The sequence below is a fragment of the Centrocercus urophasianus genome, unplaced genomic scaffold (genome assembly GCF_019232065.1).
Source record: "Centrocercus urophasianus isolate 14NV4802_14NV808 unplaced genomic scaffold, USGS_Curo_1.0 seq_29, whole genome shotgun sequence".
Lineage (NCBI taxonomy): Eukaryota > Metazoa > Chordata > Aves > Galliformes > Phasianidae > Centrocercus > Centrocercus urophasianus.
The window spans coordinates 7,712,063-7,733,104 of NW_024884855.1; the positions used below are offsets into that span (position 1 = coordinate 7,712,063).

General features: G+C 47.3%; 1 protein-coding gene across 1 annotated transcript in view; it reads right to left on the reverse strand.

The window, feature by feature from the left end:
- Window positions 1-21,042, reverse strand: part of LMF1 (lipase maturation factor 1) — a 161,660-nt gene that overhangs the window by 140,559 nt on the left and 59 nt on the right. Inside the window, 2 exon segments of the mRNA XM_042827867.1 lie at window positions 12,117-12,438; window positions 20,916-21,042. The exon segment at window positions 20,916-21,042 is cut by the window's right edge and continues 14 nt beyond it. Coding sequence (XP_042683801.1) covers window positions 12,117-12,438; window positions 20,916-21,042 — 449 coding nt within the window.

The window sequence follows — 21,042 nt, forward strand, 5'->3', positions numbered from 1 at the left end:
GCATGCTGCACAGCACAGGGCACTGCATGCTGCACAGCACAGGGCACACCAGGTGCTTCCCAGCAGGAGGCAACCCAGCTGCACCCACACCATGAACTCCACAAAGCTCAATGCGTCGCTGCTTGCAGAAAAATCTTACTGCAAACCTTTTATCCAGGTGTGCAAACTTTATACCTACATATACCTACTTTGAACAGTCCCAAAATTCATGATTCACAACAGTTCCCACGTGGGTCTACCAGCATCTACAAAGCCGTGACTTTAAAATGCACAGCAAGTTTTCACTTCGTTAATAAACACAGCTCTTTATAAAGCTATCTGTCATGAAGGGCAACCCAGCATCACTGCTCTCCACCACAGTTGTGGTGCACCGAAACAAACTCGCACGAACCATTCTTATTTCTTGGCAGAAGGAAAGAACCCCCCGAGGCTCATTTAAAACACACGCAGACACACACCAAATGAGGAATTAATAAAATACTGTATTCTTCCGAACCACATTCAGTTTTCTGACGTGTGTCTGTTGCTGATTACATCAATCCAGGCTCCGGGACTTGTCATGTGATGACAGGCAAACACTTGTGAATTTACTTCTCTGAAGATGTTTGTGATGTAAACGCCAGCGAGCCCAAACCAAACGGCCAACTCTGAATGCTAACAGCAGCAGTGCTTCTTGCAGGGCTTTTTTACAGGTATAAGCAAGCAGGTACCTAAATCCCCTAAACTTCAGATTGTGGCTTGGAACCGAATGACTGTTTTTCCTTCTCTTCCTTGCTTACATAAACAGAAGTGTTTCTTACACAGCATATACGTCTATCTCATTACCTTGTGCTCTGAAGTCTGAAACGTCACCTAGAGATAAGAACAAGTGAAAATATGGATTTGACAGAGAGTTTGGGAAGGTGTCCATGCAGTGACTTTTGATCTGCAGATTGTTAATGCCCAAAGTTTTGCAAGTTCAAAGTATGTTCCATTCGTATTTTCTAAATCAAAGAAAGGTGTGAAGCCATTCCTGTTCGTTGGTGAGAGAAGCACTGTTAATGAGCCACAATTCGTCATTAGAGACAAATCTCATGTCATGCTTGGAAAGGCTATAAATATCAGCTGGGAATCATAAACACTATCAAATACTTGGGGTAAGTTGTTTTCATCACATTGTCACACTGATTAATTCTAGCTCTAGTGCAGATATGTAGTGTATTCCTGGAAAGCAAAACCTCACAGCAAAGTGTGGTTTGAACTACAGGAAGCTGCATCCCTCCCCACCAACACATCCTCCTGCATGGAGCCTCTTAATAAATAGTCTTAAAACAGATAGAAAATCCACATTTCCCAATGCTTGCTAGGAAAATGCATCCATGTTTACAACCAAAAAGTCGTCCTACCCACCACTCATATCCTGGCACTGCCCAGCCCCACAGGGCCCCTCCAACCAAAGGGATTTCCACAGGCAGGATAATTCACGGCTGCATCCCCAGCCTGCAGCTGGTGTTAACAGCTTCTCTCACTGCTCTCCACAGAGAACATCCTCTGCAGAAAGTGAACCCAGATGTCAACTTTCATCTCTATTATGAATCTCTTATTCTCCGGATTGCACAGCTTAGGATGGGGGTGAAGAGTTTTCGGTTAGTGCAGAGGCAGCTTCTATTTTCCTCCAGGATACAGCTCCAAAACCTGCAGGCATGATGCTGCCACAGCAGCCCCTCTGCACAAGAGAAGCCAGGTAGAGCCTGCAGATGTAGTGCTGCTTCCCTGTAAGGGATGGAGGGTGACACTGCTGTCCCCACGTCCCCAGCATTGTCCAGGCATAGGTGGTGGCAGCAGGGACAACACCGCTCTGACAGAGCTCAGAGCTTCCTCCCAAAGTTTCAGCAAAAGGGAACATTGGAGAAGCTTCTGTCACAAGTCCATACACTGCAACAGGGGAGAAAAAAGGGCAAAGTTATAGAACTCACTGCTGCTATCCCACATGTGGCACTCCTAAAAGCGAGGAGCTTATGTGCCCAAAAGTGCATTAGGTAATTGCAACACACCTAGCAAAATGAAGCCATAAACACTTCAGGACAAAATCCATATTTTCTCTATATGTTTATGCACACACACACACACACACAGTGCCTCGCACTTAGGAATCCACTTCTCCAGGGCACTGCCTCCAAACAAAGCCAGTTGGCACACATCACTTCCAAGAGACCAACTGTCCATCAAAACGAGATGACGGAATTAACCCAGTGCACCATTAATTTCAGAACATCATTAACTTAAAAGTGTGGGGGTAGGAAACCTTATTGACAGCTGGTTTCAGTTGCTGCCAAGTCTTCAGCATTGCACAGCGGTTGTGGGGGGAGGAAATAAGCTAGAATGGCAGTAAATGAAACCACTCGTCTGGTTTCTGGATTCACTTTATTGTGGTCGCGGATCTCTAAAAACTGGGATCCTGTGCTCTGTAATTACAACATCCACATCTAAATGGAAGGAACGGGGATAACATTATAAAAGGGGGCTCGAAGGGGAGGATTACGCCTGGGTGTGCGCCTGGAGCTGGGAAAGGTGCCCGAGCAGAGCTGGGGAGGAGCAGTGGATGAGAAACCAAGGGTGCCATGATCTGTCCCTGAAGAGGCAGGGAGTGAGGCTGGTGAGCCTGGTTACATGACCACACACACATTAGCCAAGCCCCGGCCCTTGCCAAGTTCGCAGCCTGTGCTCATTTCCAAAGTTAAAGCCATTATGCATCCGTGCCTTGCATGACAGAACTGGCCAAACTAAAGCAATGTTTGCTTTGGTTAAACCCTTCCAGTGCCAAAAACAGATGCTGAAGCAGCAGCTTCAAGAAGCCCATTCCGAGCCGCTCCTTCCACCAGGATCAAAATGGAAAACACAAGAACAGGAGCAGGAAGCAGCACTGCACCCACCCACAGCACACCCTGAGCAGAGCCAGCTCAAAGAACAGCATGTGCAGAGCCAACACACACAGGCATTGATGGAAAATAGGAGCATCAGCTTGGTGCATTCACATCCTGTAATGCCAGGCAGCTGTGCTGCAGCATGCCGATGCACAGGAGGTGCAACACAAAGCTGCAGGCCTGCTTTTCTGGGATGTTGCAGCAGAAAGGTTTTGTGCTTCAGCTCGCAGACATTGATAGGTAAAATCTGAAAACTGCACTTCAGTAACTCCGTTCCTTGAGGAAATAAATCATTTCATTGCATTAATCTCTAAAGGTTGCCCCCCCAAAGCCCTCTCACCAGCCATTCTGCAAGTAAGATTCCCCATTAAAAGCAGTTTGCAGTAAGGTTATGGGTTTCAGTGGAAGCATGGTACCAAGCTCATAAAGACATGAGTAATTTCAGTTCAAGTTTCCATCTCCTTTATACCACAGCGTCTTCTCCCAGGAGAGCTTTGTTTTTGCAGCCACTTCCCTCCCATTCCCCAGGATAGCACCACTGTTTATCCAGACAGATCTGGAAGCTCCCTCCAGCAGCAGAGCTCAGCCCTGCACCTCTCTGGTGCTTCAGGTAACTCCAGCCCAGCAAAGAGCCTGCACTACTGACAGCAAGCATTCTCAAAAGTAAATGTCCAGGTGAAGACCCTAAGGGAAGTCAGCAAACAGCTTCCACCAGGCCTGGACCCCTCCCTAACCCTTGGTCTCTTTTCAGCTGCACCAACCTCTATATTCACATTCTTTCCAACCACAGCTGTTGGGGAACTTAGATGAGTGAAGCAACACAAACGTGTGCTGGACCAGGCTGGGTGCATGAAGCTATTTGGCAAGTTACAGCTTAAAAAAAAAAATCATGAAAAAACATTATTCATTCTTTTCCTAAATCTTTCAGCTGTGGAATCAATACCCAAGTCTGCATACTGGATACAGCTGGCAACTGGATGTGCCAGATAATAAGCAATTAAAAAAATATTTGTCTCAGTCTCTGGCAAAGCCCCACGGTACATCCGACACCACACAGCCATGCCACCAACCACAGCATGATGATAATTCTGGACTCTTGTTTTCTCATCAACTGTGATTTGCAGAAGAGATTGCAAGCTAGAGACAGTTCTTGCAAAGGAAACAGAGCGATGTCATTAATACACAAGGCTCCCTGCACAGCTGCCCTATTCCATATCCCATTCTGATCACTCCTGAAGTTTTACATTTCTTCTCATGAAATCAAGGTTAGGGCACGTTCAGACAGAAGCAATGGCTGCGATTCACCGAGGAGGCTGAAGGTCACAGCCAGACACTGAGGCTGCTGAACACAGAGCGCTGTGCACAGGGACGCAGCACTGTGGCTGCACGGGACCCTCAGCACAACACCTGAGTGCACGGTGAGCTCACAGTGCTGTAAGATTTATTAATTAAAAATAAAATAAGAAATCATCCGGAGGTGCTCTTATTGAGTAAAAATAAACCAGTAATTGCAGCGAGTCAAAACACTGTATGCAACCAATTTCAAGGATTTACATTCCTCTTCCATTTTCTTCTTTTTAAATTTCTTTGAATTCCTACAAGCATTCACATAATTTAAATAAGACTCACTGCAGAGACTCCGCTTGCTACAGAAACGCACAGCCTCTATCGATGCTGCATTGTCCCATGCTGCAGTTGCTCAAGAAATCCTGGCATGCCATTCCACCAAAACCACTTCTCTTGTTTTCCAGTGTGTCCCAATGGCAAGCTGCACTTGCCACGGCTCAGTTCTCCTCCGAGAATCTATCCATGGAAGCAGACAGCGAGCAGAGCTGGTGCGGCACAAGACTCCACTGAAGCACCTCATGACAGCCCGTGAGGCATTTGGCAGTGCTGCTCACAAAGAGCTCCTCACTCCTGGTCCACTCGTTGCTGGACCTGTGTTCTCTATCTCTGCCTGCCTTTGCAGTCCTTTCTCACAGACCAACATACTTCCCTGGGAGAAGATAAGGGCAGGGATGCTCTCAAGCATCCTGGGACATCCAGCAGCACCTGCACTCCTTACTCCAACCCAGGCACCCACCCCACGGCAACTAATCCAACCACTCCAAGAGAGGCAAGCAGCAGCTTCACCCCGGAACACACATTTATGGTCTCACAGATGGAGGAAGGAGAACAGCAAGTGCCAGTTGACTGAGCCGGCCCCTCGGGTGGCTGCTGAGCAAACGCCAGCCCAGGGCAGGGAGGGGAGACCTTAACGCGCTGGGGGGGGATGCTAAATGATTCATTTCTGACATCAGCCATGATTAAATTTTAATCTCTCAAACAAAAATATGGTTCTCATTAGCCTCATTAGTTCCCAGTTGTACTGCAAGGCAACAGTGTCACATGGTATTAATCTTTGTTTTCATTAATATGTCATATCAACTGCCCGCGTCTGCTCACAGCATTCTTTGAAACTGATCCGCTCCCTCTCTTCTCTAGGAGTAGGAAGTGCCAAAAAGCAGCTTCCTCGACAGGAAGGATGACCCCCTGAGATCCTTCAGCTTCGGGTTTACATTTCTAGAGATAATCTTTTCTTTCTGGGGAAAGAGGGAGGGAAGTTTGGAATGAAGGGACGCTAGGCTGTGAGCCACAATAACAAAGAAATTCCTGAGGTTTACGGCCAAGGCAAGGGCCAGATAAAGGAATGAGATATTCCACATTTACTTGTTGTTGTTGTTGTCATTGGGATGCTTGGGAGAGCTAGAAAAATAAAGCCAGGTTGCAGACAGGGTTACTTGCAAAGTCTTAAATGAAGCCCAAACAGCTCCAACTTAGCGTACACATCAAGGTGATATTTGTTCATGTGACCTGTCTGAAAACTTGGATGCCTTTTTAAATACACAAAATGGCACACTGCATTCAGGCACAATATTAATTTTTTGCCTGCGTTTCCAATTTTAAAATCTGAAAAGCTGATGTTAATTAAGCCTTAGACCCTCAGTACAAGCCTTGTATTACTTCCAGACAGGCAGATAAAGCAGGAGAGAGACCAAGGTCACTCAGCTAAGTACATCCCAACACGTCCATCGCTGCCTATAGAAGAGGCCTCAGCAAACTCCCCAGCTGAACCAGGCACATCAGTGAAACCCAGCACACACAAGTCCCTGCTGGCACATCTCATGATCCTTCAGCATTTGCTTGCTCAGGAGTAGCCAAGAAAGCGTTAGTGAACTACTCATGCTGCTGAACATGCATCAGCCCAAATGCATCAAGCCCGTGCCCGTACCTCCATTCACACATGAGGTGGCTCTGGTTTGCTGGACACTCAGTGGATGATTCTCCATCTGAATTCTGCAGAACTGGTCTCTTCTTGTCATAAAACAATCATCCCTGCAAGCACTGTGCCCTCATCACGAGGCTCACAAACCAGCACACTTAAAAAGGCAAACAAAGTTTGCTAAATCCAGTCCATAATTCACACAATGGTTGATTGACACGCTGGAATAAGAAATCTAACTTACACTGGATAGGATGTTGCTAGACAAAAACATAAGTGCTTTAGGTTATTAAAAAAATAAGCTACAGAATACAAGAGGAAAGAAAAGGAGAAGTCCATCTGATGGTACCAAAGCCCTCCTGGAGAGGGAACACCACAGCCATGAGCATCTCATCAGCCCCCCAGCATTTAATGGAGTTCAACCTGAACCATTCACCAGTTCATCTGCTTGCAGACAGAAGACTGTGATTAAAGTCCTGCATAGGTCAAGTGGTTTTTAATGAGACCTATAAAACACAAAACCTCCACGACGTACAAGTCTTTCTTCTTCCTCTATTGTGAATGAAGTTCTGAGGATGGTAATTTAATTGCAATTAAATTACATGCCTCACAAACACGCTTTCCTGACCTGCAGTATACCTGCCCCTTCATTAAGTATTTAACATTAGAAGACAAAGGCTATTAATATTATGCTTAGTCAGCTAAACATGAAGAAAAACAGGCATCTGGGGCCAGAAAGACAGATGCCTGTCCTCTCCTCTGTGCTCCAGGAAAGCAGGGGAGCATCTGCAACTTCCTGGAACCCACCATAACACACAGGCTTCAAAGGGCACCTGCACACAGCTCAGCTGACCTGCCACCACGCTCTAGCTTTGTGCAGTGGTGAAGCACTGCTCAGATTCATTTTCACTGCAGAAAAAAAAAAAGAAAAAAAAAAGCTTGTATAGCATTAATTTATCCTAGATATCTGTTAGCAGTAGCTCAACCAAGGTATTCCACAAGGGAAGAAGGCACTGAAAAGTACACTGTAGCCACCTCAAGCTACAACATGTTATTTATTGGCTTGTTTAACATATTCCCTCGAGCTCCTGTAGCTCTCCCAGAATCTCAGTTATGAAGGGAAAAAAAGGTAATAGGATTTAAAACCCCACAATTCTAGCTTTTGTATCACATCTTACACACCGTACCGCCAAACGCTCTCTAACAGTGGACAATGTTTTGTACAGTGGAGCAAGGCAATGGCGATGGGAAAGGAAAGGGTTTTCAAACCACATCTGAATGTCAGTTGGGGGAGTGGTTTGCAGAGGAAAGAACAGAAGAAGGAACAGGAGATCAGTGGCAGAGTAGTTTAAGAGTTTGTTTATATAAGAAAATGTAATAGCTCTCTGGAGACACCTTACTGTGGGATAAAAGTGATTTTATTCCAGAATTATGAATTCACTTTGGAAGTGCATTAGTTATTCTGGTAGAAAAATGATTCAACTTCTGCTAGAACACCTCTCCCCAAGAGCCCATCCTGACAAAGGACCTGTTCTGCACAGCCCATCCCTGCAGACAGCGGCTGCAGCAGAAGCCATGGGGAAGAAAACCACAAATGGAGGTTTTGTGAGGTCACCTGCAACACACACTTGTACTTTTAAGAAGGGACAGCTTTTCCCATTCCTGTTGAAATCTACTACAATCCATTACATTCATGTTAAGGAGGGAGGAAACGGAGAAAGGCAAAGACTTTCAGAGCGAACCTGCAGAGCTCTATCATTCTTCCAGGGACTCAACCCAGACAAGCAGGACTAGCAGACAACAAAACACATACTCCCATAAAAACATTTACAGGCACCTCTAGATTCATTGAATAGTTTCTATTACTGCTGAATAGGGACCACGTTTTGCTGTTGCTGTTTTACTGAAGTTAGGAATAGCCTGCAACGCCTGCAAGAAAACCAATGCAGTGATCAAGCATTTCATCCAACCTGTGGGTCAGACTTCAAATGTTCTTTTGTGCTATTTCAGTGTTTAGAAATCCCTATGACCCCTTCCTAGCTCAAAAGCAAAAGTTCAGAATGGCAGAGGGGGAAATAAATCCAGTATCTTAAAACAGACATACTGAGCTTGTGATACACGCTCGGTACCATTACACAGCCAGAGAATACATCCAGATTTAGTCTGAGAAGACTCTGAATATCACAGCTGGCGTGGGAACAGAGTGCTCGGAATTACAAAAGCTTCCCTGTGCACTTCACTGTAAGATTTGGCAATCTTGGTCCTGCATTTCACAGGCACCAAAATTAACATGATTTTCTCCAAACGTTGGCCTAGCTTTGAGCACAAAGTACATCTTAATTCACACAATTCACCTGTGCTTTGGTGGAGACAACTGTGAACTAGACAAGTCAAGGGTTTACCAGGACAGAGCCTTGGCTCCAGTTCTCAGTGTTTTTAGGCTCCCAAAGTAATCCTTATCTGGGAAATCTATCACAAACATCTCATGCCAACCTGTTGCAGAAACAGCTTCCTTCCCTGCATACACAAGCTTCTAAAATCCATCCTGCACTGAAAGAACCAGGCACCATCCAGAGAGGCAGCTCCATTCCCCAGCAATCGGAGCTGACCCTGCCATTGCCTCCAAGGATGTGACCCCCAGTGCTGGGACACAAGGAACCACATTCTCCCCCCAAACACCTCATTTCCCACAGTCAACAACTAACCTCCTTCACCATCTAGGTAGGCATCTTTCTTCTCCTGGACCTTAAATCCTGATTTTTTGTCTTTTCTTTTTGGTTGGTTGGCTTTTTTTGTTTGCTTTTTAAATCAATAGGTGTTATAACACACCCAAAGGCCCAAGCTGGTCCCTTACAGCGCAGTTGCAGCAGGCTCTGCTCCCCCCCAGCTCAGAGGCAGCAGCACCAGGAGGCAGGCAACGTGCCCGGCCTTCCAAAGGGGACGGTTTGCTCTTCTAAAGCTTCCTCTGACTCTGAGCCCAAGCCAGCTGGGCAGCAGTTGAAAGACTTGATCCTTCAGCAGCGCCCGGCATCTGGAGCCTCCAGCCCAAAACAAATAGAAACATTTAAAATTAAAACAGAAAAAAAAAAGGCGATAAAAAGAATAAATTGTTCCTCGCTGGCCTAAAGAGAACTCTTCCTCCCTGTCCCCCTGTATATCCTTGAACTGCTTTCCCAGTGTTGGCTGGACAGGAGCAGCCCACAGCCTGTGCCCAGAAGTGCCGGCTTGCAGCACTCACACCTGCAGAGCAGCTCTACAACCAACCATGCAATAATGGGGCCATGAGAGGAGCTGCTTCTTTATTTCACACACCTTCACTTAGCTGTCTCATAATTGCTATCAGGAAATTCTGGCAATGTTATCCCTTCCCCTTCTTTATGAAGCTGCTGTGGTCTTCAATAGGCCACAGAATCATCGAGGCTGGAAAAGATCTCTAAGCTCCCAACTCCAGCCTCACCCCCATCGCACCATACCCACTGACCACGTCCCTCAGTGTCACATCTCCACGGCTCTGGAACACCTTTAGGGATGGTGACTCCACCACTCTTCTGGCAAAGCAATTTTTCCACATGATTCAGGGAAGAAACACACCTCATCAAAACCTCTCAACCCGCCCAAATCTGTAAGACAAAGTTAGCAGGCCACGTAATACCATCAAAACCACCATTGACACAGAGAGTTTCAAGGCTACTCCAATACCAAGCTTAGCACTGTTACCCACAACCCCAAAGTCTGTAGGACTTCAGGCACTGCCAGCCTGCACCAGGTGCCATCAAACCCTCTGCAGGGTGCCAAGGACAGACTTAACCCAGCCCTTTCCCTCTCCCCACCTTCACTTGCACTGTAAGCACCCAGCCGCCAGCACCCCTTCTCCAGGGAACTGAATGTCACACTACATGCACAACAATAATGTGGTTTACATCACCCAGTGACCCACTCCAGAGGATCTAATGAAAAACTGTAACCACAAAAGAATGGATTGTACTGCTGGGTTGCTTTGATTCCTTTCTCCCACCCCTTTACACGAACCTAATTTCCTGTCTAATACATTCAATGCCACAACTAAGAGAAATTGGGGCAGCACTTCCCCCCCACCTTTTTCCCTCTCAGCCCTTCCCCCAGAAGAACCCAGCCCCTTCCCACACTGCGTTACTGCTGGATACCAGGAGTAACTTCCTCATGTCATTGTCACTTTTAAATTCCAAATCTGAAGTACGAATGAGGCAAACAAAGAAAAATAATAAAAAGGCCTTATCTCAAAAATCAACAGACAATTCCTTTCAACCACAACATCTATAGAACGCAAACCCTGGCCTCTCTTGTATTCCTGTTGGTCAACCCATTGTCTTCAGAGCTGCAACAAGACCTAAAGTTGGGTGGTGAGCTTTAAAACCCCCCAGGAAGAGGCATTTGGACACAGTCTGCTGGTTATTGGTGGTTCAGCTCCCCATGAAAGAGGCTCCCCTCATCCCCCTGCTCTTCCCTGTGCAGGCTTGGAAGACAACAGAATGGTCACTTAAACAGGCATAACTGGATTGCTTTTAGCCAAACCTTGGGAGTTCTGCAGCACTGCCATCCCTCCAGCTCCTGCAGAGAGGAGGTCCACATCTCTGCTGCAAGCATGGAAAGCCACAGGGAGCAGAGGGGCAGTGCAGAACATGCCTGCCCAACAGGAGGCTGAGATCACACCCCAATCAGGGTGCTTTTTTGTTTGAAAACTGTAATGAAGTTACACCACTGTACAGCCATTACACCAGAACACTGAGTGCTCCAGAGTGCCTCAAGAGCACTAAGAAAGCTAAGCTCTTAGCTAGCCTGCTCCTGAAGGGCAAGATCAAACCTTCAGCCTGCTACAGCTCTGCAGGTCCACCGTCCATGCCTTGCAACTTGAATAACGTTGGCAATAGACAGGTATTAGTCCCACCCAGAATCCTGTATCTGTGGAAATGAGCAGGGTGATGCTTGAATCCTCACCCTGTAGACAATCTAGAAAAATAGGCAAGCAATCTTGGAGTAACTTGGAAACGGGCAACAGAAAACTGTCTCCAAACTATTTTTCAAATTGTGGCTTTCTTTCGCAGTCTGAAGTTCATGCTGAGTTAAGAGCTCAGAAAACAGAGCTTTTCAGAAAACTGAAGCTGTTATCGTTCACCCACTTACATACCACTGGGAGTAGGATAGGAATGAATGGGATGGGACAAGACGCCGGGCTGCTCAACCACATACAAATCCCTAAAATTAAATTCATTGATCCCTTCTATAATGAGGGTGTCCAGTCACATGCTGTGGAGCCAGAACATCGCAGTGACACAGCTGGATCACATCCAACAGCACAGGCACTCTTCTCGGCAGGGCCTTCCAGCTACTCCAAGTTAGCCTATTGCCTTTGCTCTAGCAGAGGTGCAGGTACTTAAAGAGGTGAATTAATGAAGTTTGGTTTTCCAAGACCTCATTATTTTAGCCAGCAACTCTAAGGCCTTAAAAAAAGCAGGAAGACCAACTGAAACGCCTCCTCTGGCTGGAGCATGCTTTTTTTTAAACCAAAATCTGCTCCATAGACCTTCTCTGCAGCTAGGCAATGCGCACTCCTTCTTCTTCTTTCCTTTTTCTTTCCCGCAGGTTCTGCATATTTATTTTGAGTGCTTCAGCTCTCTGGATAAAACTGAAAATTGATAAACCATCTCAAGGGAATTCCCTTGCAAAAGACAACGTGCAGCACAGTATTTTGTGCAGCCAGTTCTCTCACAGAGAACACTGGCAATCAGGACTGATTTTCTGAGCAAAAGAGAGCAGGAACATGCCCGTAATTCATTTCTGCTCAATGTCTTCCTTCTCTCACATGCATCATTCCTGATCAGATGACTAACCTCAAATAGTAATAGAAAGTCAATGGGGACAATAAACTGCAAGGAATTACAGAGAAAAGCAAAGCAGAGAGATTGTTAACCTACCAGATCTGTCCAACATTGACCAATGAGAGGTAGAGGATCCACAGGACAGCCATGAGGACCATGTTTGCACATCCAGTTATCAATATAAAGGCTGAAATCACCAGACCAAGCACGGAGATGTAGTCCAAGATGCTGTCCATGATGCTGTCCATATCTGACCAGTCCAGAAACCAGATGATTGTCGGGGCATAGCTGAGGGCATCTAGGTTTATCTTCCCTTTGAAATACTTTTTGACATTCTGCAGGTATAGCTTACATGGGAGCAGGCCTTTCTCTCCTATCAGCTGCTTGTTTTGATGGTACGCCACCAGGAAGGCCACAACTAGAGAGAAAACGAGGAGAAAAAAAAATATTAGAAATCAGATCTACAGAAGTATATTCATGTCTTGGGAAGGAATTTGTTACATGTCCTCGTCTCCACTAAACCACAACACAGCCATTTCTATTTAGCATGATGTAAAAGGCAGAGGAATTCCATCTACGCTTTACACCAGGAAATGGCACAGCATCTGTTTTGAGATAATTCTCTCCCCAACTGCTGCAAGGGATGTGCCATTTGCCACAGGCAAACTCAGTAACACACTTTGGGAAAAGCTGCCTGCAGCCAAGGGACCTGACCCACCAACAAACAGGAGGCTCAGCCCAACTGCTGGACTCAGCGTGACCCCTGGTTACTCACATATGCTATTCATCTCCTAATGCAGATGAGGAAAACAGCTTAATTGCATTGCAGATGCAGAGTGAAAGTAATGCATTAATTTCAAGACTTTCAGAGGGAATTAGCTTCCCACAAAACAATGCTTGTGTGGGATACACCAGGAAGCCCTCAGCACAGATACTGGGGAGCACAGTTTAAGCAGCCAGATGGATGCACACAGTTCCTATGCAGCAGCAGAGACAGCTGCACCTTCTGACGCTTTTTATTTCAGTTTCACCAAACACGTTGCAGTGTCACAGCTCCACCAGGATGCTGGCTCTGCTGATTTACTCTGCATGCCCTGTCCAGTACACACAGCCCACGGCAGAAGCAGATTTTATCTGCAGTGTTTTGATTTCAGTGGAGGGCCTACTTCCCATTTTTATAAAGCATTATCTGCGCACCTATCAAGCACTGGAATTTGTCCTCATGCTGAATACACTTAATATTTCACAATACTGCTAATGAGACCAAAACACACCATCATTCATCCAGCAGCGCCACGGTTAAGCACTGCAACTGCAGAAGATGGCAGTTATGATATGGGTTGACCTTCTGGATCTGGTAGGCTGGAAATACAGAGACTTAATATTTTCCCATCCTCTAAACTGCTACTATTTTTACAAGTTGCTGCAGCTCTCCCATGTTTCATATCTACACTCTCACACTGGACAATCTTAGAACAGCCAGATGCTTTTTTTTAACAGCACACAAGCAATTTAATTACAGATTGTAGACCTAGAATTTGATGTTCTACAGAGAAAGTTGGTCAGCTTCTAGGGATTATCTCATATTTTAGGAATCTCCTCCAGTTACCAATTTGCAGTTCACAAATGCAGTAATCTCCATTTCTCAGAAAAAAAAAAAAATAAATATGAAGGCCAACATTTCCTGATTAAGCTCCACGCGTTTTGCTCCCAGCAGCTCACTCACCCTTGTCACAAACACAAACCAAACAGCAGCCACGTCACACGCAGCAATAGCTGAGGTCTTGCAAAATGCCAGTTGGTTTCCCCCCCCCGCTCCCCTTTTGTTAATGATCAAATCCATTTCCTTCCTTATCTGCACGCTGGCATTCGGCACACAAGGATTTGGGTGCTCATCTGGTTGCTCTCTCTGGGAACGCCGGCAGAAATGTTGTGTGAAACTGAATCCCAAGTTCAGGCCTGGATCCCCATTTCCCAAAGTCAGACCTGCAACCTCAGGGAGCAAAGACAAACATCCCACTGCCCCCAGACACACAGCACGGTCTCCAGTTCAGTTAATCCATCTGCTTGCTCCATCTCTTTGCACACGCCGTGTATTTTGTCCTCATTTTAAAGCCACCAAGACACAACCCAGCACCCCTGAGGTCCCTGGGAAGGTTCCCACTGATGCCAACGGGTCCTGAATCCAAGTGTGAACGCAATCATGTCGGGGTATCAGTGGCTGCGTCTTCTGCCTATCTTTTAGAAGGACCTCACAAGTGGATAAAGACTCACAGAATATTTTATTCTGTTACTGACAAGAAAAAAAAAAAAAAAGCCTGCATTAAAGAATCAGTTTAGGACAACAAAGCACATATTTTATATGTTAGAGAACTCGTTTTTTCTACCAATACTTCTTTCTGATTTCTGCATAATCAGAGAGCCTATCACACCAAGCCAGTGGGAACATAATGCTTTTGATCCTCAAACAACTTTATCTTCCATGTGGAGTTAAAAAATAAGTAAATAAAAAAATTAAGACCAACTACATCACAAACTCCACACCACCGAACGCTCCAGAACTGCTGCCCCAACCCAGAACTGCTAAGCAGTTTAAAAAGAAAAATCTAAATTAGACCCCTGTGCAGCATGCAAGATAAACAAGGAAAGGGTAATTTAGGAAAAACAAACTATAGCATTCAAAGTACACATTGTATGTACAAAATACTGCAGTCTGAAAGCAGACAAGACTGCATTATAGGCACAAACTGCACATCTAAAGGCTGCACAGACTGGGCTCCAAAGTGGCTTCCCCTCAGAACACCAATTATTTGCTGCACTGATGACATTTTGCATCTAATGACTTCATAGCTAAATCCCATTAGCAACAGCCCTTTGATTCTGGCTTACTCAGACAAAAAGTCCCTTTTGCCCCCAGAGCCTGTGCTTTTGTTCCTCTTCCTTAGCCCCTATTCTGAAGCCTCTTCCCTTTGGCCTTGTGTTTGGGGGTTTTCCACTCCCCATCCTCCTACTTCCTCCAGGTAAACATGGTCAAGGGAGTTTATTTCCACCTGGGGCTCCTGCTGGCACACCTGCTGCACGGCCGGGGCACGGGGGCAAGGTTAACTGCTGCCCTGACACAGCCATCCTTCCCCACACCACTGCTGGGAACGACACAAGGTTTTGGGAGGGCTCCCAAGGCAGGGCTTTCTCCTGCAGGCTCCCAGCACAGCTGAACACATCCCACATTCTCCGAATTCAGAATAAAGCTCCATCATCTTTCCCATCATCGTTGCTGCTCACTGCACGGACTTATTTTTTTTCCCTCCTTACCAACACTGCCTCGATTTGGGCATCTTCATCCCATGCCTGTCTCTTCTTTCCCCCAAAGCACCCTGCCTCACTTCTCTGCAGACTGGAGAACCCTCTGCTTCACAGACTCCCATGCTCCCTCCCACTCAGGAGCCTCTGACAGCTCACATGGGAGCACACTCCTCTACCTGCTGCCAGCTGATCTTTACATAAGTAATGCATGTAGATTGTCACCAGCTGCTAATAGACCTTCACTACTTATCCTCACCTCAGAAGGTGCCTGACTGTACTTTTCCATTAGCTCCCCCTCCACCTTCTCCTTTCGTGCTCCTCTCTCCCCCAAATGAAGGTGTTCCTTGTTCAAACCCACATGCTACCAATAAACACAACTGGAGCATGCAGCACAGGAATCACCCATCTGAAAGGATTTGGTCTGTCCACATTGCCCTGTCACCTCAGTTCCTTTCCCCCGGTCCAGGCTCAGCCTGTCATGGTAGGAGAATGAGAGAATCCCATTCTTCATGCTCTGTAAAGATTTAAAGATGTGAAACCTAAGACTTTCCGGTCATACATACGGCTTTCTCTCCCCCTCATTAAAAGAAGTCTCAACTTTTACTTCAAGCCCAAACCACAAGAAGAAATGAACCAAAAGCACTGAGCTTTGCATGAAAACCAAACTACTTTTTGCACACAAGAAAAACCTGCCTGGAGCCATGTATCAGTTGCACCTTTGACCCAATGGGGCATTCAAAAAAAAGCCCTATGATGGCAAATGGAGGTTGTACTGCTGACAAGAAAAAGGAGCAGAATGTTCACGGTTTCCTAATTACCATTAGTTTTCAATTGGTAAATTCTCTGGCAAAACTCTGTAATACAAAAGCAAGAACCTCTACCAATAAGTCATAATGAAGTTGAGCAGCCCCTTTTCATCCCACAGCCCTACAGCCACAGTAAACACAACCAGCCCCTTCTCAGCATTGTTTTGTTCCATTGTCATTAGCCGCAAAGCAAAGGACTTCGGGGTGGCTGTGCATGGGGACTTTTTAAGTGCCTATCTCTCCATTGTCTCATTGAAATAGCGTGAAAGCAAATACAAAAGGCTGTGGCACTGCTATGAACTTGCCTCACCTAACCCTCACTCAATGCCATGCAGGCAGCAGTGCAGCCTCCAGTTCTGAGAAGATGCATCTGCTCCAGAGCAGCTCATCTCTGCTGTTCCTGGGAGCCAAGCTCACTCCTTCCCACTTCTTGCTATCATTTCCCTCAAATTAACACTGCTTGCTGTCCATTCACTTTCCTACAGTGCAAACTTGGTCCTGTGCAGAGTTAAACAAGAGGCACAGAGCTCACTAGCAGACACAGCACTGACACACTGCCTCTGCTGTGCAGCCTTGCTAACAAGCACCACACCAAATTAAAACCTTTCGGGGAGAAATGGCATCAGAAGATGTACCACAATAGTGAGAAGGTTGTTGGAAAGCCACTGGGAGCCTTTTAAAATAACTGAGGGAAGAGCAGGGGAAAGCAAAGGAGATGGCAGAGGGAGGGGAGGAAGGACACCGGGGAGAGCCAGGAGCCCACAGGAAGCCCAACTCCCCCAGGAAGGCTTTGGATTTCAGAGCTGGGAAGAAGCAGCACAAATCTCCCGTAGCCTGGCTCTGGGGAAAGAAAACGCTACTATTAAACAATACATGAGGAGAAGGAAGATAAACTGCATTTACATACTAGCTTTTATTTCAAAGCACTCCACAAAGCAAAGCTGAAATTGGGAAGGGTGGTATCTAATTACTGAAAACTTCTACATCTGCAATCTGATGATGGTAATCATCCAAAAAAAGGGCACTTAAAATGATTTAGAAAGAGGGCAAAGGGAGAAATAACACACATTTGTTGTCAGAAGCTTTGGGACCAGATCTTTACTTGTAACAGAACTTCCACCAGCACCTCAAAGGCTTTGTGTACTTATCCCTGCGATAGGGAACATACACGAAGCACAAGACCACAATGAAAAGGCTTCAGAAGTCAAAAGTGTGCTTCTCCAAGCCTCTGTGCCATGAATTACAGACTTCAATTAGCCATGGAAGATAGGTGTTAACAGCGGAAGTCAGAGAGAGCAGCACCAGTGCCATATAAAGATGCCTCTACAGAATCAAAGAGAGGAATCTGAGCAGCATGGCACAGCACAGGACCTACAGAATAGTTCTCCCCAATGTCCCAAGCTGGAGCCTGCTTCACTTCCCACTCCTCCTCCAGAAGTGTTTTGCCACTGAGTCTGCCTATATTTACTTGAAGTGGAGAAAGAGCTCCCAGCTATCAACACACCTGTGAGGGCTGTCAGCTGTAAGAGCTTACATCACCCAAATTACAAATACACCCTTGAAGTTACTATACAAAACAGAACTGCATGGACAAGTGCTTTATTTACCTTACTGCTCAGCTTGGAGAACCCCAATGGCCTACCCTAATGCCAAGAGCAAGCCTTCAAGCACATTCAGCTCAGAGCCATCTTGCCCTTACTTCCCATCCCTGAGCAGCAGGTGGGTTTGCTCACCAGCCTCCACGAATCAGATCCTTTCCACCTTCCCACCTCCAACCTGCCTCCCAAGCAGACTCCTTGCCAGGGACTTCCCAGGCCATGGATGCTTCTGGAAACCCCCTTCAAATAAAAAAAAAAATGAAGAGGAGAGCTGTTATAACCAAAGGGAGTACACACAGGACACTTCATACCTGCCTAGCTCTGCCTGTCCTCCTTCCAGAGGTGAAGATCCAAAGAGAAGGCATCTGACTTGCAGCGGGCAACTCAGCAGGCTCAGGAGTGCCCTTGTACAGCCAAAAGGAGGGAGGGCAGAAGCACCAAGGATGATACGGAGACCTGTCACCTCCACATCACTGTGCACATCCAATCATGCTTCTCTCTACTAATCCTCAGGGTCCTTCACTCTCTCACCCTTCCCTTCGCACTCACCAGGCATAATGAGCTCCCAGCTCCACTAATTAACAGGAGCTGCAATCGACAGGGGTGACCACTTTCCCCAATGGTTTACTGCAAAACTCTCCCCTCTCCCCTGAAGGTTTTGTTCCTGAACACAGCAGGAATGAAAGGGTTACATCTAAAAAGGTGAAATGAAAGAAGGGGAAAAACATCCCACAAGTGAGGAATGTCAAACTGTCACAACGCCATCAGCCGTTTCCTCAGCAAGTCTGAGTCTCGGTGTGCACAGGATTGCCATGTCTGGGAAAAAATAATCTGTCAGAGTAAATGGTTCCATCTTCAAAAGAGAGACTTGAAGAGGTGCTTGGCACAGGGGCTTAAAATTGTTTTCTGCTGTTTCTAAAGCCAAGCTCACAGGAAAGATCAAAAGGCAACCCACCTTCCCTCGAGAGCATCCCACCACAGCCATGCCACAGCTCTGCAGCCTCTGACAGAGGAATCTGCCTGATGGCAAGTTCTCTCTCAGACGCAGCAATCAGTTTCTTCCCCACAAACGTTTCAGCACAGCATCTCCCCCATACTGAGATCAGAGCTGGTGTCCCAGCAATGCCGGGGACAACCAGAGCTGGAATCAGACCTGTCTCAAACCTGCTCACACACCTGACTTTGGGTCAGCTGGCTGTTATTCAACCAGGACAAACAGCAAAACTCACTGTTACCTGACTGCAAACAAACAGAAGTTTCATAACTTGCAGGTAACTTCTCTTTTCTTGTGCCTCTCCCATCACAAAGGACAGACTCCTACCCTGTTCCTTCCAGCCTCCACTTCTGGCACCTGAAATTCTTCTTCTGACAGCACCTCTCAACACTCTGCGCTGTGGAAGCATTAGGGGATCATCTCTCACCACCCCAGGCATTCCCACTTTTCTCCTCCAGAAAAAAGAAACCCAGTTCCTCTGCCTCTATTTGCTCACTGTGCTTTCAGTCAGCAGCCTTCCATCTCAGCTTCATTTTCTCACTTTCATTTTTCCCCTCTCCTTTTTTCCATGCTGTAGCCCCTATCACCCTAAAACCAATGCTTGCTCTCCACCTCTCAGCACTTCAGTTGTCCCAGGTGAGGTCTCCCATTCACCTGAACGCTCCATTCCTCTAACATGCTCCTTGCCATCTCCTGGCTCTTCACCCCCTGCCTGCTCCCTTCCCATTCAACACACCACCAGCCTACAGGGCAGCATTTGTTCCAGGATGTGATGTATTTATAACCCCAAATCCACGATCTGAAAGCAGCAGCCCCTGCAGAACACACAGCAGAGAACGCTGATCAGTTTTTCATAAGAACTGCAAACTGAGCTATGGGAAACTCAGCAGTCTGGATTTACACACGGGAATATCAGAATCGCTTTCATTTTGACTGAAAGAGTCATAACCCCGCATTTCACCGAGAGCTGAAACCAAACTAGAAACAGAGCACGTGTCAAAACCATACAAAACTACAACTTCTGCATGGTTTTGATGCAAAATAATCTAAGCAGGCTGGCAGCCTACAAATCCTAACGATTTTGTGGACAAATCTGGGGCAAGTTTAGAATTTGTAACATAGTGTGTTACATGTCAGTTTAGGTTTCACTGCGAATATTTTTTCAGCAGAGCGGTAGCAGGCTCTGAGCTCTTGCTATAACTTGCCAAAACAAGAGCCAAATGCGTACAGCTGAGTCGGAGACTAGTTTCACCATTTCAAGTTACTGGCAATTCTTGGACCGGAGGGGACATCACAGAATCACTGCAGTCGGAAGGGATCTCTGGGAACCATGTAGCCCAATCCTCTGCTAAAGCAGGTGCCCTACAGTAGGTTGCACGGGGCCCAGATGTGGTCTTTCTCTGATCCTACATGCAGAAGCTCCTTTTCTTCAAGTTCTTCTGATGAGCTGAGGAGATCCTCTTGCACTACTGCCTCACAATACGTGTTGAGGATGGCCAGACCCAGCTGTGAGGACAGGTGTTGGCTTTGGGGCACCCCTTCCTCAGTGGGACAGGAGCCCCCAAACCACCCCGAGCCCACCCAGCCACCAGTGCTGCTCACTGGGCATCAGGGCCTCGTCCCACATTTGGGCACAAGAAGCGGAACTGAAAACAAGCTCTCCCATAACCCCATGGAATCACACCACGGTTGGGTTGGAAGGGTCCTCACAGCCCCACCGCGGCCAAGGGCTGGCTGCCCACCGGCTCAGGCTGCCCAGGGCCCATCCGCAGCCTCGAGCACCTCCAAGGATGGGGCACCCATCACCTTCTGAGCGAAGGATTTCCCCCCAGCATCCTACACGCTTCACTCACCCCTCGGGCTTCGAACACAAACCCGCACCCCGACGCCCCGTGAACAACCGGCGCTGAGGTGGGGCTGAGCGCTGCCCGCCCCGCGCTGTGCTCGGGCTGAGTGCGAGTTCCGCACCGCACGGCCCCGTTCCGCACCCACCCAGCGGACTGCGATGGGTCCCGCAGACCTTCACACCGCTCCACCCGACCCCCGGCAGCTCTCAGAACCACGAGAAGCCCCAAACCCTCAGGAATTCCCGCGGTTCTGCTGGCAGCGAGCCGGGCCGCCCGCAGCGCCGGGCCGTCCCCCACCCGCTCCCGGGAGAGAGAACGCGGCGCGGCGGCAGCACCCGGACACTCACGGTACAGCAGCGCGACGGCGCGCAGCAGCACGATGCGGGTGAGCCAGAAGGTACCCGGCGACAGCGGCGGCCCGACCCCGCCGCCCGCCGACTCCGGGCCCGCCGCCCGCCCCGGAGTCTCGGGGGC